The sequence below is a fragment of the Geotrypetes seraphini genome, chromosome 16 (assembly GCF_902459505.1).
Source record: "Geotrypetes seraphini chromosome 16, aGeoSer1.1, whole genome shotgun sequence".
Lineage (NCBI taxonomy): Eukaryota > Metazoa > Chordata > Amphibia > Gymnophiona > Dermophiidae > Geotrypetes > Geotrypetes seraphini.
Window position 1 is genome coordinate 38926134 of NC_047099.1, and position 14404 is coordinate 38940537.

Consider the following 14404-nt stretch of genomic DNA (forward strand, 5'->3'; position numbering starts at 1 on the left):
CTGCACAGGCCTTCCCAACCCCGACGTCGGAGAGGAAGTTCCAGGCCAGCCAATCGTTGGGAAGGCTTGGGCAGTCGCTGCACGAAGATGATGTTAGGGTGGCGGTGGCTTGGAGAAACAGGCGGCAGCTTGGGGAGGGCTGGGCCGTGAAAAGGAATGAAAGAGAGAAGGGGCGGGAGAGAGAGACAGAAAAGGGGGGACGGGAGAGAGAAAGAAAGAAAGACAGAAAGAGGAGCGGGAGAAAGACAGACAGAAAGGGGGGCGGGAGAGAGAAAGACAGAAAGGAGGGACAGGAGAAAGAAAGACAGAAAGGGGGGGTGGGACAGAGAAAGACAGACAGAAAGGGGGACGGGAGAGAGAAAGACAGACAGAAAGGGGGGATGGGAGAGAGAAAGACAGAAAGAAAGACAGCAAGGGGGCGGGAGAGAGAAAGACAGAAAGGGGGGCAGGATAGAGAAAGACAGAAAGGAGGGGGCAGAAGAGAGAAAGACAGACAGAAAGGGGGGTGGGAGAGAGAAAGAAAGACAGAAAGGGGGGGCGGGAGAAAGGAAGGAAGTGAAACCACCAGACCACAAAGGTAAGAAAAATGATTTTATTTACAATTTATTGATCAAAATGTGTCAGTTTTGAGACTTTATATCTGCTGTCTGTATTTTGCACTCTATTTAACGAGGTCCTGGATCCGGTCCCGTTATGCATCTCCCAGCAAGCACGCGCTGTAAGAGCGCCTCGCCGATTGGCCGCTTCAACTTTCATCGCGCCCCGCCCACCTCCCCGGCTGTCAATTCTCTCCTTTCCAGCCCTCCTCCTCCAGCCCACCGCCATTGGTCGGCGAAGATGTCATTTCCCCGCCTCCCCAGCGGCCGATTGGCCGGTGCAAGGACGCCCGCGGCTCCGGCGTGACGTCACCGCAGCCCGGCGCCATCTTGGGAAAAAGCGAGCGTTGAGGCGACTCGAGAGCCCGAGGAGGCCGCGCGGGGGGATTCGCTTTTCTCGTCCTTCGCCCTCGGCCCGCCGAAGCCGCCCTGCCGGAAATGTCGACCGAGAAGGAAGGTGCCGAGACGCGCGTGGAAGAGACCGGCGACGAGAAGCAGGTAGCGAGGGTCGGTTGCTTGGCCAATAGGATTTCCCGGGTCGCGACGCCCCTCCCCCCCCCTCCTCGTCTGTTGGTTTTCCTAATGTTGGGAATTCAGCGTTTATTCCGCAATCTTGCGGCCGAAAGGTGCTGAAACAGGAAGTCCCGCCCACGCCCTGCTGACTGGGTCGCCGTCTGTCCCCGCCCGATTGGCTAGAGCGCCGGTTCGTGGCCGAGGCGCGCGTTCCGATTGGCTGTCGTCTGTTCGAAGGCTAAGCTGGCGTTTCCGGGGGTGGGACGAGCGGGGGGGGGGGGGAGTTTCCGTGGAAACGGCGAGGAGGACGGGTTTATTGCGACGGGTTTATTGGCTGGTTATTCCCTGATGTCATAAATAAGGGCAGGGTATGATGTCATAGAGGTGGTGGTGCCAAGACGTTATAGAGATGATCTCTAACATTCATTTGTATTAAGCTTCTGAAAATTACAATCCAAAGCATAAATAATAATAAAAAGAACCCCAATTATATAGTGAAAACATCCATATATTAATATCACGAGGAGAAAAGTAAATTAAAGCAAATCAAACTTAGTAACGTACAACAATTTGCGTAGTAATTTCAGGTTTATTTATGCCGACGCTGCCCCATATTAAGGTTAAAAAAAAAATGATTTACAAAGTGGCCAAAGCCTAGAAAAACAAGCTTGTATTCCAGGATGGGGTCTATTCCCCTTTCTAATTAAATCCTTGCAAATGAGCTATTTTAGTGTGCAGAAAGAGAATGGGACTTGTATACCACCTTTTTGCGGCCACACATTCAAAGCAGTTTACATATATTCAGGTATTTATTTTGTACCTGGGGCAATGAAGGATTAGGTGACTTGCCCAGAGATACAAGGAGCAGGGAGGGGGTGGTATTGCCTTTCTTATTATATCTCAGTATTTTGTTTTGTTTTGTTTTCAAACACTACCCTGTGCTACTCGTCCAGATGAGTTTACAGCAGCAAAAACGATTAGCTTGTGATTTTTATTCCTATTGTACACCTGCCTTCTGGAACAGCAAACAGCCTGCTTTACTGGATTTGTAGCTCAACCTATGTTCATTTCCAAAACGAAATTGTTAACTAAAGGCAGCATTTTATTAGTTGATTTTTTTTTTATCTTGTGGAATTACCATGCTGCCCTCTAACTAAATGGTGAGCCCTTCAATGTTGAAAAAGTGGAAGGATTGGCTTAGTTGAACACATTACACTCTAGTTATTTCTTGTTGGATCACTAGTAATTATATTTCTCCCCATATGATATCTACTTGGTGACAACATGTGAAATAGTATTTTCTTAGTTGAACACATTACACTCTAGTTATTTCTTGTTGGATCACTAGTAATTATATTTCTCCCCATATGATATCTACTTGGTGACAACATGTGAAATAGTATTTTCTTAGTTGAACACATTACACTCTAGTTATTTCTTGTTGGATCACTAGTAATTATATTTCTCCCCATATGATATCTACTTGGTGACAACATGTGAAATAGTATTTTCTTTGTCTTGTTCAGTATCTCAAACTTTTTTAGCTCCGGCATACTAAACGTTTTTTGAAGCACATTATATATAATTGAAATTATAAAATTGCAAAGCCAACAAAAAATTAAACTGGAGTTATTTATTTAAAGCTCTTTAGGCTATATATGGGTAATGTAACAGCGGTAAAGCTAAAAGTACATAGAATAGATTTGCTAATCATTGCAATGGATGTGCTTGTTTGTGAGTTCAAATGAATTCAAAATGTGACTCAATAGTGGACAAGCAAATACACATTTCATCACTATCTGCAGTTCTCTTTTTTTTCGATATAATTTCTATCAGAGCAGAAAATCCAAGTTCACAAAGATAAGAAGATCCAAATGGTTAACACAGCCTCGATTGCTTTGTTTCTCAAGTTAGGATAACTACTCCATTAAAAATAAAACTAAAATTACTTGCTGTTAGTTTTCAAGAACGAATCGCGTCAAACAATGATGCTTGTGTGGGTGGTTGTATCATTACGCACAGACTCTTGCATTTGTGATATACATGTCATCTATTCTTATGAAGAGATATTTTTCAAAAATAAAACAACGTTCTGGAATGTTTCATGACGCACAGTTTGAGACACACTGATCTAGTTCCTGGTTAAGCATTGGTGGGTGCCCTAGTTGACAGGTTAGTGCCAGACAAATATGTAAAGTAGAAACACGATTACAGGTAAAGGCCAAATGGCCCATCCAGTCTGCCCATCCGCATCATCCACTATCTTCTCCTCTCCCTAAGAGATCCCACGTGCCAATCTCAAGCTTTCTTGAATTCAGGCAGTCTTTGTTTCCACCACCTCTACCGGAGACTATGCCATCCATCTGTAGAAAAGTATTTCCTTAGATTGCTCCTGAGCTTATGTCCTCTCATTTCAGAGCTTCCTTTGAGATGAAAGAGACTCGCCACATAGATATTAAACATCTCTTTCATATCTCTCCATCCTGCCTTTCCTCCAATATTATACATATTGAGATCTTTTGTCTTTCCCCATGCGCCTTATGACGAAGACCACCGATTATTTTAGAAGCCTTCCTATGGACTGACTCCATCCTGTTTATATCTTTTTGAAGGTGTGGTCTCCTGAATTCTACACAATATTCTAAATGAGGGGCAGCAATACCTCCTTTTTCATACTGGCCATACCTCTCCCTATGATTCATCATGGGACATTTCAGCTCGGCTGCGATTGTCACCGAGGACACAGGTCAGGCGAATTGTGGACAGGGAGGAGACTCCGCTGAATCGACCCCCTTAAGGAGCAGGGAGAGGTGCTGGCAGATTGTGGAGAGGGGGGTGTTGGGGGGCATCACCCGAGAGATGCCTGATCGTGAATAATCCTCTTCTGAGAGAGGTGCCAGCGGATCACAGATGGGGGGGGGGAATTTGGGAGGAGGCATTGCCCCCCCCCAAAAAAAAAAAATACAGTCGGCCTGAAATTCCTGCCCTGCTATAACTCCCAGACTCATTGAATCTTTGCGGCTGTTTCGTTGCAGGACAACGATTCAATGCTGAAACAGCCGCGATGACTCATCCTAGACCCCCTCCCTATGCACCATAGCATTGTTCTAGCTTTCGCCATCTTTTTCAACCTATGTGCCCACCTTAAGATCATCATCACATACTAACACAGTTTTTGCAGCCCAAATGCATGACCTTGAACTTTTAGGCAGGGTAAGAATTGTTTGCAGAACCTGTTTAAGTTTGATAGGTAGAATTTTTTTTTCTTATTGGGTTTGTTTTAAGTCATGAATATGTGGCCTTTAGTCTTTAAATTGTAAGTTGCCTTGTGGCAGTTTCTACAAATGGAATAGTCTTGCACATACCATGACGGTAATTAACCTTACTCTTAAGCCCATCTTTGTATTCACACTGAGCTTCTTTGAGGAATTCATAAGAAGGCAGCCTGTCCAGGTGTACTTGGACGATAATGAACTAGAAAAATGAGCTTGAAGGCGATTGAAATCCTTTACAAATTCTATTCTGTCTCTTGGCCTCTTTCATAAACAAGCAATTAGTAGGGAAGAAATATTCCGCGGAATAGCACTTGGTCGCTCTTCAATGAGGGCTCTTTACAAAGTATTCAGGAGCAAGGAAATAACACGCCAAATGAAGATCAGACTTGTCCACGCACTCATTTTCTCAATTTGCAATTATGGATGCGAAAGCTGGACACTATGGAAACAAGACAAAAAGAAGATTGATTCATTTGAGTTTTGGTGCAGGAGAAGGATTTTATGCGTGCCGTGGACCGCCAGAAGAACTAACAAATCGATTCTGGAAGAGAGAGAACCAGCTATGTCACTTGAAGCCCAAATGATGACGTTATTTTGGTCACACTGTCAGAAGAGAAAGATATTTGGAGGAGGACATTATGTTTGTGAAGATCGAAGAAAGCAGGCGAAGAGGGTGACTTGCAATCAGATGGCTGGATATGTTGAAAACATTAATGGGGGTGATACTGGATGACCTTATTAGACTAGCACAAAACCAATCTCTTTTAGATCTGTAATTCATCAAGTCGCTAAGACTCGAACACGAGTCGATGGCATCTAACTAATGGTACCCCAAATGATAGGACATTTCTGTATTTATCTACCATATTTTTTGGGGTCTCAGATTGCATTTATTTTCCTTCTGTTTTTTTTTTACTACTACTGTAGTGATTTTAACATGGAAAGAAGGCATGCAGCCTTATATCTTAGGGGTGCTTTACTTGGAAGCTGGACGCCGGTCTGAGATGGTTTCATATTTCTATTAGCTGAAGAGGCCAAGCTGCTTAGATTGTACTGTAATAAAAGATGTCTCACTGCAGTGTGTATGGGTTCTGGATTCATCCTTTTCCTTTTGTATAAGCCAAAGAACAAAGCTTGATAAATGGTAGCAATCAACAGAAAATGAAAATGCTGATTTTACTAGAGCAGAACAAAAGCAAAGACTTTGCATTGGAATCAGTGCTTGACTGCCTCGAAACAAAGGTTCTGGTCCAGATATTTTAAAATAATTAGTCTACTGTACTTTTTCAACAAAAATTGAGGCTAGAGGAGTTTTGGAAGTCCTGAAATTCTGTTTTAATTCCCTTTTTTTTCTTTTCCTTCTCCTGACTAGGATTCACAGGAGAAGGAGTCTGTTGCTCCAGAGAAGTCAGAAGAGCTCAAATTGAAAGCTAAATATCCCAGTCTGGGCCAGAAGCCAGGTGGTTCCGACTTCCTCATGAAAAGACTTCAGAAAGGGGTACTTGTGAATCATACTGATAACTGTATAAAGCTGTTAACCTAGCTTGCATACTCATTTTGTCATTTCTACTGGGAAGAAGTGTGGGAGCTCGAAATTGGAGCCAGGGTGATGCGCACGGGGAGTGGTTGTGTTTTGGGAGGTGTGTTTGAGGAATGATTAGGTGAATTGCGGATGTGGGGGTATAATTTCAAAATTTTGGTGTGTGGTGAGGCACCGTTTGTATTAGTTCATTCACAGTTGTATATTTTTACCTGCTTGCTATTTCTTGCATTGTGTTATGCATCTTTGTACTGTGTTCCGAAGGCTCATTCTGTGCTGCATTTGCCAATAAATACATTATTTTAAAAAAGAAGAAAGAAATTGGGGCCAAGGCAGGGATTAGTAACAAGCATTTTTTTCCAAGCATGATCATTACATTACATTACATTAGTGTTTTTTATTCCGCCTTGTACCTTGCGGTTCAAAGCGGATTACATAAGAAGAGAACTGGACATTTCCAGGAGGGTACATGACATTGGAGAATACAGGTTGAGGGTATAGACTTAATAACAGAATGAGTAGTATAGACATAATAACATTGGAAGATAAATCAGGTTACATTACATTACTTAGCAAATTGTCTGTTTCCATATGTTGGTAGGTGATCGGTTTCGGTAGGATGATTTAGGTTCCAGGTAGCTTCCCGTTGTCAACTGCAAGTGCCATGAAAATAGTATTTCAGCTGTGAAGTCCTTTGACTCGTACATTCAGAATTCTTTGTGACTTTATACAGTGTTCTGCATTGTCCCTCATGCATTAGGTTTACTTTGTCAAGATTGTAGTGCAGTGTTAGTTTAGATAGTTGTCACTAGCTAGTCCAGCAGGTATCTGCTTCTTGTTTGGAGCCAAAGGACTGTAGGCTAGATAGAAAGATTAGGTTCTTACCTTGATAATTTTCTTTCCTATAAATGGGAGCAGAGATCCTGAACTAATGGGTGGTTGCCCTGAAACCACAAGTTTCCTTGCAGAAGCTGCCTTGAATCTTAATGCATGGCTCCACCTCTCCTCCCAGAGGTCTGTACCACAGCCCTTCAGTTTGTGCCAAAGAAATAAAGGTAACTACCAAATAACACACAGAAAGGAGGGGCATGGGGAATCTCCCCGCATAATAGTTATAACTCTGTTCTGCTCTGTAAGTAACATGCATAAAGCATATGATATAAACATGTACATGGTGGAATATCATTAGCCACCTACCTGAGTGCAACTCGTACTAACAGTTAAGGAGTTTCATACCAACTCTGGTTAAGCTCTTAGACTTCAGAAGCCTCAGCATTCAGTGACCCTGCTTAAAAAGGGAATTCAAACAGCTGTTAATACATACTTCTTAGGCAGACAGTGCAATCTATTACAGTACTCGTCAAAAACAGGAATCGGGCGACAGTAACATCTGTGGGGCAGGCTTCAGGATCTCTGCTCCTGTTTATAGAAGAGATTATCATCGAGGTAAGAACCTAATCTTTCCAGTGCAACGGGAGCAGAGATCTCAACTAATGGGGCGTACCTAAGTAGTCCCTAGAGTCTGGGGCAGGACAGATGAGTCTGCTGCCAGCATTGAGGACCCAAAAGCTGTGTTCAGACGAGCCGCTAAATCAACCATGTAGAACTTTGTGAAAGTATGGAGAGTGGCCCATGTCGCTGCCCTACAAATCTCCTTGGGCAGCACTGCCCAGGAAGCTGCCATTCCCCTTAGTGGAGTATGCTTTCAATTAGATCAGGGATTGTTTTCCACTCCCAGTGTACGCTGAGGATATCACCATGCAAATCCATCTTGAATTAAAAATCGGCCTTCCATGCCGACTCGAATTCTTAAGATGAACAAATGATTGGACAGTTGAAACTCTTGGACATTTCAACACTTTGAGGTATCTGAGAAGAACTCTCCTGACATCTAACAACTTCAAAATCTTAACTTCTTTTCTGGAAATCGTCGGACTGAATGTGGGCAACCGGAACCGGACCTCTTGATTAATGTGGAAGACCAAAACTACTTTCGGCAAAAGGGAAAGAACAGTCTGCATTGAAACTCTGGCCTCTGAGAACTGGAGAAACAGCTCTCTACCTGACAAAGCCTGCAGCTCTGAAACCCTTCTTACTGAGCTGAAAGCCAATAAAAAAGACAGCCTTTACTGTAAGGTCCATAAGCGATGCTCCCTGTAAGTGCTCATACGGTGCCCAACAGAGAGCATTCAGAACCAAGTTAAAGTTCCATGTCGAAAAAATTGTCTCGCCGGCGGACGTAGCCTCAATGCTCTTGGAAAATCTGGAAATATCCAGGTGAGAGGCTAAGGGGACCTTATCCACCCGTGCTCAAAAGCACAAAAGACCCGCAGTTTGTACTCTTGTGTTACCCAACTGTTGGGCCTTTCTCAAGGCCATCCTAGAGAAAAGACAGGACTAGCAATCGGCACCATAAAGGGTTCCACGCTGCTGCTGTTACACCAACCTCAGAAGCTCTTCCAAGCCTTAGTATAGGTGGAAATAGTCTCCATTTTTCATACCGAAGAACTGGAAGCTTGAGGTTCCTGTCTTTCTTCAGATGCACTAGATCTGTGTATCGAGGCTGTCTTGGCCAGTCCAGGGCAACGAGAATCATGAAACCCAAGTGGGCCGCTATTCTTCGAATGACCCTGCCTATCATAGGTCAAGGGGGAAACATGTGCAATAGCCCCAACTCGGGCCACTGTTATACTAAGACGTCTGTGCCTGTACTTCTGGGTAGAGAATGACACGGGGAAAAATTCTGTCCCCGTCACTGCCCTGTCACCGGACCACCATCCTCTTCACCGCCCCGTCCCCGCCGTCCCCTTCACCACCCCATCCCCGTCTCTGCCGTCCCCTTCACCACCCCGTTACCGTCCCCGCTCTCCCTTTCACCGCCCTGTCCCCGTCTTCAACGTCTTCTCCTCTCCATCCCCCCAGCACCCTTCATGCGGTCCAGCAGCTCCCTCCCACCTGCCAGCTGTGCATTTCTCGCCCTCCCTCCCTTTTACCTTCTCTTGTGGCGAAACTGGCAATTTGTATAAGGCTATGCGCTGTATTACAGCCAAAGCCTTGAAGTCGCGTCGGGTTGCCTGCTAGAAAAGTCTCCTCCATTGCAACCGGAAACAGGAAGTTGCGTCAGAGGAGATTTTTTCCAGCAGGCAACGGACGCAACTTCAAGGCTCCGGCAGTAATACAGTTCATAGCCTTATAGAAATCGCCAGTTTCAACAAGAAAAGGTAAGGGAAAAGGAGGGAGGGAGATGCATGGCTGGCGGAAGAGAGGGAGCTGCCGGATCGAACGCTCGTTCACCGCGCGTGCTAACCATTCACCGCTCCACGGGGCGGTGAATGGCCTTGTCCCCGATCTCGCGGTGACCTTTTTTTTTTGATCACCGTTTTGGCGGGTTACCCACGGTTAGCCACGGGTAACAACCACCGGGTCATTCTCTACTTCTGGATTCGTATCTTCGACTGAAAAATCTTTCGGCTTTCTTGTTGGTCACTGTTGCCATCAGTTTGAATGTTGGTTGCCCCCACTGCTGTAAACTGCAATTCTCTGATGCACCTCCCCCCCCACAAAAAAAAGGTTTCCCCCCCTAGGCTGCAATAGCCAGTACTCACATGTGCCTGCTGTGCTGCAAACTGCTTTTTTTCTGCTTAAGTGTAGCTTTGAAGAAGAGAAGACTTTTTGCCTCAGGCAAGCAAAGATTCCAGTTACTTTGGGCTACCAGCCGGACCTTGAAAAGTTGGACTGAGACCCCAATCCCCACCGATTTCCGCTTGCTTTAACCAGAGGGAAGGAGAAACGCAGCCAGGCCTCTGGACTGACCCGGATCTCATACAGCCTGCGTTCAAGATCCAGACAGAGTCTAGGGCGAGCCATGCTTTCAGGGGAACAGTTCCTGAGCTTTCTTAACTGGTAAAGCAAGCGGGCTAGGTAGGTACTCTTAGATACGCCTGCTAGCAACAGACTTCTTCGAGACTGTGTTTTCTTGCAGTCAGGGCTGCCCCAGGAACCTGGGAACCTCTGCAGTACAAAAGCCGCACAATTTGCAATTTGGAAAGAAAGTATCTGAAAAATAAAACAATAAATCATAGCAGATCAAAAGACAATTTCTCAACTCGCAGAAGTGAAAACTGAGGGGCTTCAGCATAGTCCTCTGGGAGGGTTTTGGGGTGACTACCCATTAGTTCAGGATCTCTGCTCCCATTGCATTGGAATATAAATGTAGGTTGTTGATTTTCATTGGGTTTAATGAACTAACCCTTCTCTCACCTCTTTCCCCCCCCCCCTTCAATATCTGTCTTTGCAGCAAAAATACTTTGACTCAGGTGACTACAACATGGCTAAGGCGAAGATGAAGAACAAGCAGCTGCCCAGCTCAGGGCCTGACAAGAACTTGGTGACAGGAGATCACATCCCAACGCCGCAGGATCTGCCTCAGCGGAAGTCCTCCCTCGTAACGAGCAAGCTGGCAGGGTAACCTGCGCCTCTGCTTCACAGACAAACCTGCTGAACATCGCTGTATCATAGGGCTGATTGATCTGAATTCACGTAGTTCTTCAAACACAGTACTTTTAAAGGGGGGAGGGGGGTGGAAAGCAAAAGGCAAAGCTGCTCTGGGGGCTGAAAATGTTTTTACAGTTGCTGAACAAATGGATTAGATAAATGCCAAGCACCACCCCACCTGCTGTCCCATGTCCACCATGCTGCTCAATCTAGTGGGGGAAGGGGAGGGTGGCAAAGGGCTTATCTCACAGGCAAGATGGTTGTCCAGGTACAAGAGCTTGCTGGGATGTAGAGCTGAGACTCGCAATCGGTGATGAAACTGATACAGGTCCAAGGGCAAAGAGCAAACTTCCATTGATATCACTCCCAGAATTGTGGCTTGGAAGTGAATGGAGTCGCCCCTTCTTGAGAACGGTAAAGAACTCAGCTAAATAGTTTTAAGTTGCTACTGAGCTAGTATTAAAACACCTTTTCTCATACAATCTACACAGGTGGGAAATCTTTAGAGGTCAGTGAAGATGAAATCAGCTGGCCCGGTCTCACGTATTGACCTAATGAGTTCATCCATAATAAGGTTAAGGGGTGTTTTCTGGAGCCCTTTGGGGCCTTCCAAAAGTAGGGAGGGCTTGTTTTCAACCCTGCACAATAACGCTCTTTTTAAAACTAAATTTTTAAGAGAATTTACACAGAGAACTGATCAAGATGAGACTTTAAAAAAAAACCCAAAATCTCTATATAGAAAATTTGCATAGCTCGTCCAGTGGTGGCTGATTCAGGTGGTGAGAGGAGTATGTGCTCCCCACTGCAAAGGTCTACAGAGATGAAGACTGGGAGAAAACCACAAAAAGCGGTGGTCTGTACAAGTTAGCAAATTAGACAGGCAGCTGGAGCAAAGCTATGGGTATCGAAAGGGTGGGATTTGAGTCTGGGATGGAAAAATTAGAAGGAAAATCTGGAGGCATTGAATGTGGAAGTGGGAGAGGGACAGGGGGAAGAACTGAAATGTGATGGGAATGAATTGAGAAAATGAAGCATGGGAAGCTGGATGCAGGAAGTGGTGTTAGGGTCCTGGCCACAGGGGGCACAGAGATAGGACAGCTGCTGGACACATATAGCTTTGAGATCTGGGGAGCAAAGGGTGAAGTGCAGTGGCAGAGCCAGAGATGGAACTGCTGGGCTATGTGAGCATAAGAAACCTCTGGGGCACTATACCAAATATCATTTGCTTGAGTGGCTTAGGATCTTAATGGCTGATCCTAGCTCTTGTCTAAAGAGTTATCGCTAGTTTGCGCCAGGTCATTAAGACTTCTGGGTTAGATTAGGAGTTGTCCACAAGCCTTTTCAAAATAATAATAATGGCGGATGTAATACCAAATCTTTAAAGAAACGACGCTGTGAATCGCAGCCCCAGCGTGAACGTTGTGAGAAGGCTTTTCTCCAACATACGTAAAACAGGGCTAAGGGGTTCTGGCCTGCTTAATGGGGGCTCATTCTCTTCCTGGACTACACGCTCTCCTGCTAATGCAAGTAGCTGTGGAAGATATTGTGACTGGATGATGTTTGAAGGCTTTGGTTGCATCTACGAGGGTGGTTTGAAAAGTTTGGTCAAAAAAAGCAAGTTAAACAACAATCGGGCTTCGGGTGGAACAGGACAGCAAAGCCGCGTCTTTTAACTTTCATGGAACATCCCAACGCTGGACATTTTCCAGCAGCTCAGGCCCAGGTGTAGCCTAGGCTGGACCAACAGCCACATTCCTAGCAGGACACAAACTGGAGCGTAACAAATAAGAGGCTGGTTTCAAAAGTTTGATCAAACGTAGTCTCCATCGAGGGCTGCACTAGTGAGTTTCCAGTTTTATTCATAAGCTATTTCTCCTGCGATATGAAAAAGTGGAAACTCTGGACTCGATGGGCACTGTTTTAACTTGCTTTTTTTTCTTTTTTTTTTTAACCAAACTTTTGAATCCACCCTCTATTTGTTAGCCCCTGGATTTTGTCCTGCTAGGAATGTGGCCTGGGCAGTTCCATGAAAACAGCTGCAGTTAAAAGATGTAGCTTTTCCGTCCTGTGCCACCCATAGCCTGATCTTAGAGAAACACAAACACTTCAAAATCTCCAGCACAAACCAGATAGATTGAGCTCTTGTCGGCACAGACCATAGCAGTGTCTCATGCTGTCCCCAAAGAGAGCTGCGGCTTGCCGAATAACCTTTTGGTTTTGTATAGGGTGCCCATTCCAAAATGTTCTACAGCGCATTTTGGGGGTAGACTCTCAAGGAAAAGTCATCGGTTTAAGTCAAATGTAGACGCCTGAATCTGACATTCAAAATCAGGACTTGGGGGGTGGGGGGGTTATTTTAAGATGTTTTGTTCTCTGGATTATGGAACAGCAGGTGTTTAAAAACTTGAAAGCAAGGCAGATAATGTGTGCTGTTATTTTAAAGAAAATGATAACACTAGATTGTAAAAACTTTAAAAGGGGTATCTGTGTTAGTCTGATGTAAAATAAATGGATTGCTTTATTGAGACATGATGTTTGAAGAGTAAGTGGACTCTTACTTGAAAGCTCATGCACCAATAAATTGGTTAGGCCGTAAAACGTTCAGGAAGCCTGAAGGTACGACTGCCCCATGCCTACATAGCAGTAATACATACAGGCTTATTTCTGCATGTCCTCAATCGAAATCTCGTATACATCCAACAGATGGAGAGCTTTTAAAATGTTTCCACAAGTATAAAGCACTTATAGCTTCTCAGGGCAGAGGGGAGTGAGCCTGCTTGCCTCTTTGTTTTAGTTTTTTTTTGGTAACTACTGTTGCTTGTAACTACAATGTGCGAAACACAGCCAACTTTCTGTAAATCATTAAAGTGCTTCTCGGGCGTACAGTCTGCTCTTGGAGGCCCAGATCCCTGGAGCTAGTGTGTGTTCCTGGCCCTGTCCAATCTTCTCAGCAGGGTCAAGGCTGGACTCCGAGCTGGAAAGTGAGGCCTAGCAAAAGACTCACGAGACGTGCTCAACGTAATTTTGTCCGCATCGTTGCTCTGAAGAAGGTCTAAGATCCGACTCCTTAAAAGCAGATTAAGTAGCGAGAGCGCCTCTTGAGCTGGGCGCAGCTTCCTGTGGCCTCCATGTGATAATTCCTGGGCAGTCCCCACCTTTGAGCATGCAGTGTAAATGTAACGAGTCCTGGCGTTGTCTAGTAATTTTCTGCTTTCTTGTGCCTTCCAAGTCTTTGTACCATGTCTGTGTTTGTCTGCCTCCTGTGCTCGAGGCAGGATCTTTTGTTCACTAGAACCACCACCCCCCACTTTTTTTTTTTTTTTAATCTAGTTTTGCCCAAGCAATTTTTGTTTCGAAAGCCAAAATTGGTCCAATTCAGCACAAGGCCTTTCCTGTTTTTCTTCAATTGACTTTCAAGAGAGGCAAAAGGATTTTAGATGGATTTAATTGTGGGTGGGTGGGGAAGGCGGCCAGCCTAGCTTTGTAAATGTATCATTTTTAAGCTTTTAACTTTTTTGGTTTCATTCTTCCAAGCCCAGCTGTAAGCAGATTCAATGAAAGCTGTACAGTCTCCTTGAATGCTCTTAACTTTGTCAGCCACATTGTAAATAGATATGACTCATGCGCATATATATATATAAATATAAATATATAATTTTTTTACATCATCTTCTACCTTTCTTTTCTTTATACACCTGACTGCACTTTGACTTGTCTTCATGCACCGAGTGTTGAATGAATGGGTTTGAAAATGGTTCTGTGATGAACAGGACGGGAGCTTTTTCCTGGGTCGGTCTTAGCAGCTGAGCTAAGGCATGTGGCATTTCCCTATTCTCCGCACTTCCTGCTTTGCTGGTAAGAAATGGCCGCAGCCCTGAAGAGGGCAGCTGGGGAAGGAAAGAAGGTACATTTCATTTAAACTTTGAAGTCTTCTGATTTCTGGTTGGCTTTCATGTCCAATTTGGCCTGCCTAAACTGATTAGTTT

General features: G+C 44.8%; 1 protein-coding gene across 2 annotated transcripts; it reads left to right on the forward strand.

Annotated features, from left to right (window-relative positions):
• The first annotated feature begins 880 nt into the window (after window positions 1-880).
• ENSA (endosulfine alpha) lies at window positions 881-14088 on the forward strand. 2 transcript variants are annotated; one of them, XM_033924492.1, is made up of 3 exons: window positions 881-1103; window positions 5757-5882; window positions 10222-14088. In XM_033924492.1, exons 1-3 carry the CDS (start codon window positions 1035-1037, stop codon window positions 10390-10392), a joined length of 366 nt encoding a protein of 121 aa, XP_033780383.1. In that variant the 5' UTR covers window positions 881-1034; the 3' UTR covers window positions 10393-14088. The 2 variants fall into 2 exon arrangements, with proteins under 2 accessions (XP_033780383.1, XP_033780384.1); XM_033924493.1 differs by having other exon boundaries at window positions 887-1094.
• Window positions 14089-14404: the final 316 nt, after the last annotated feature.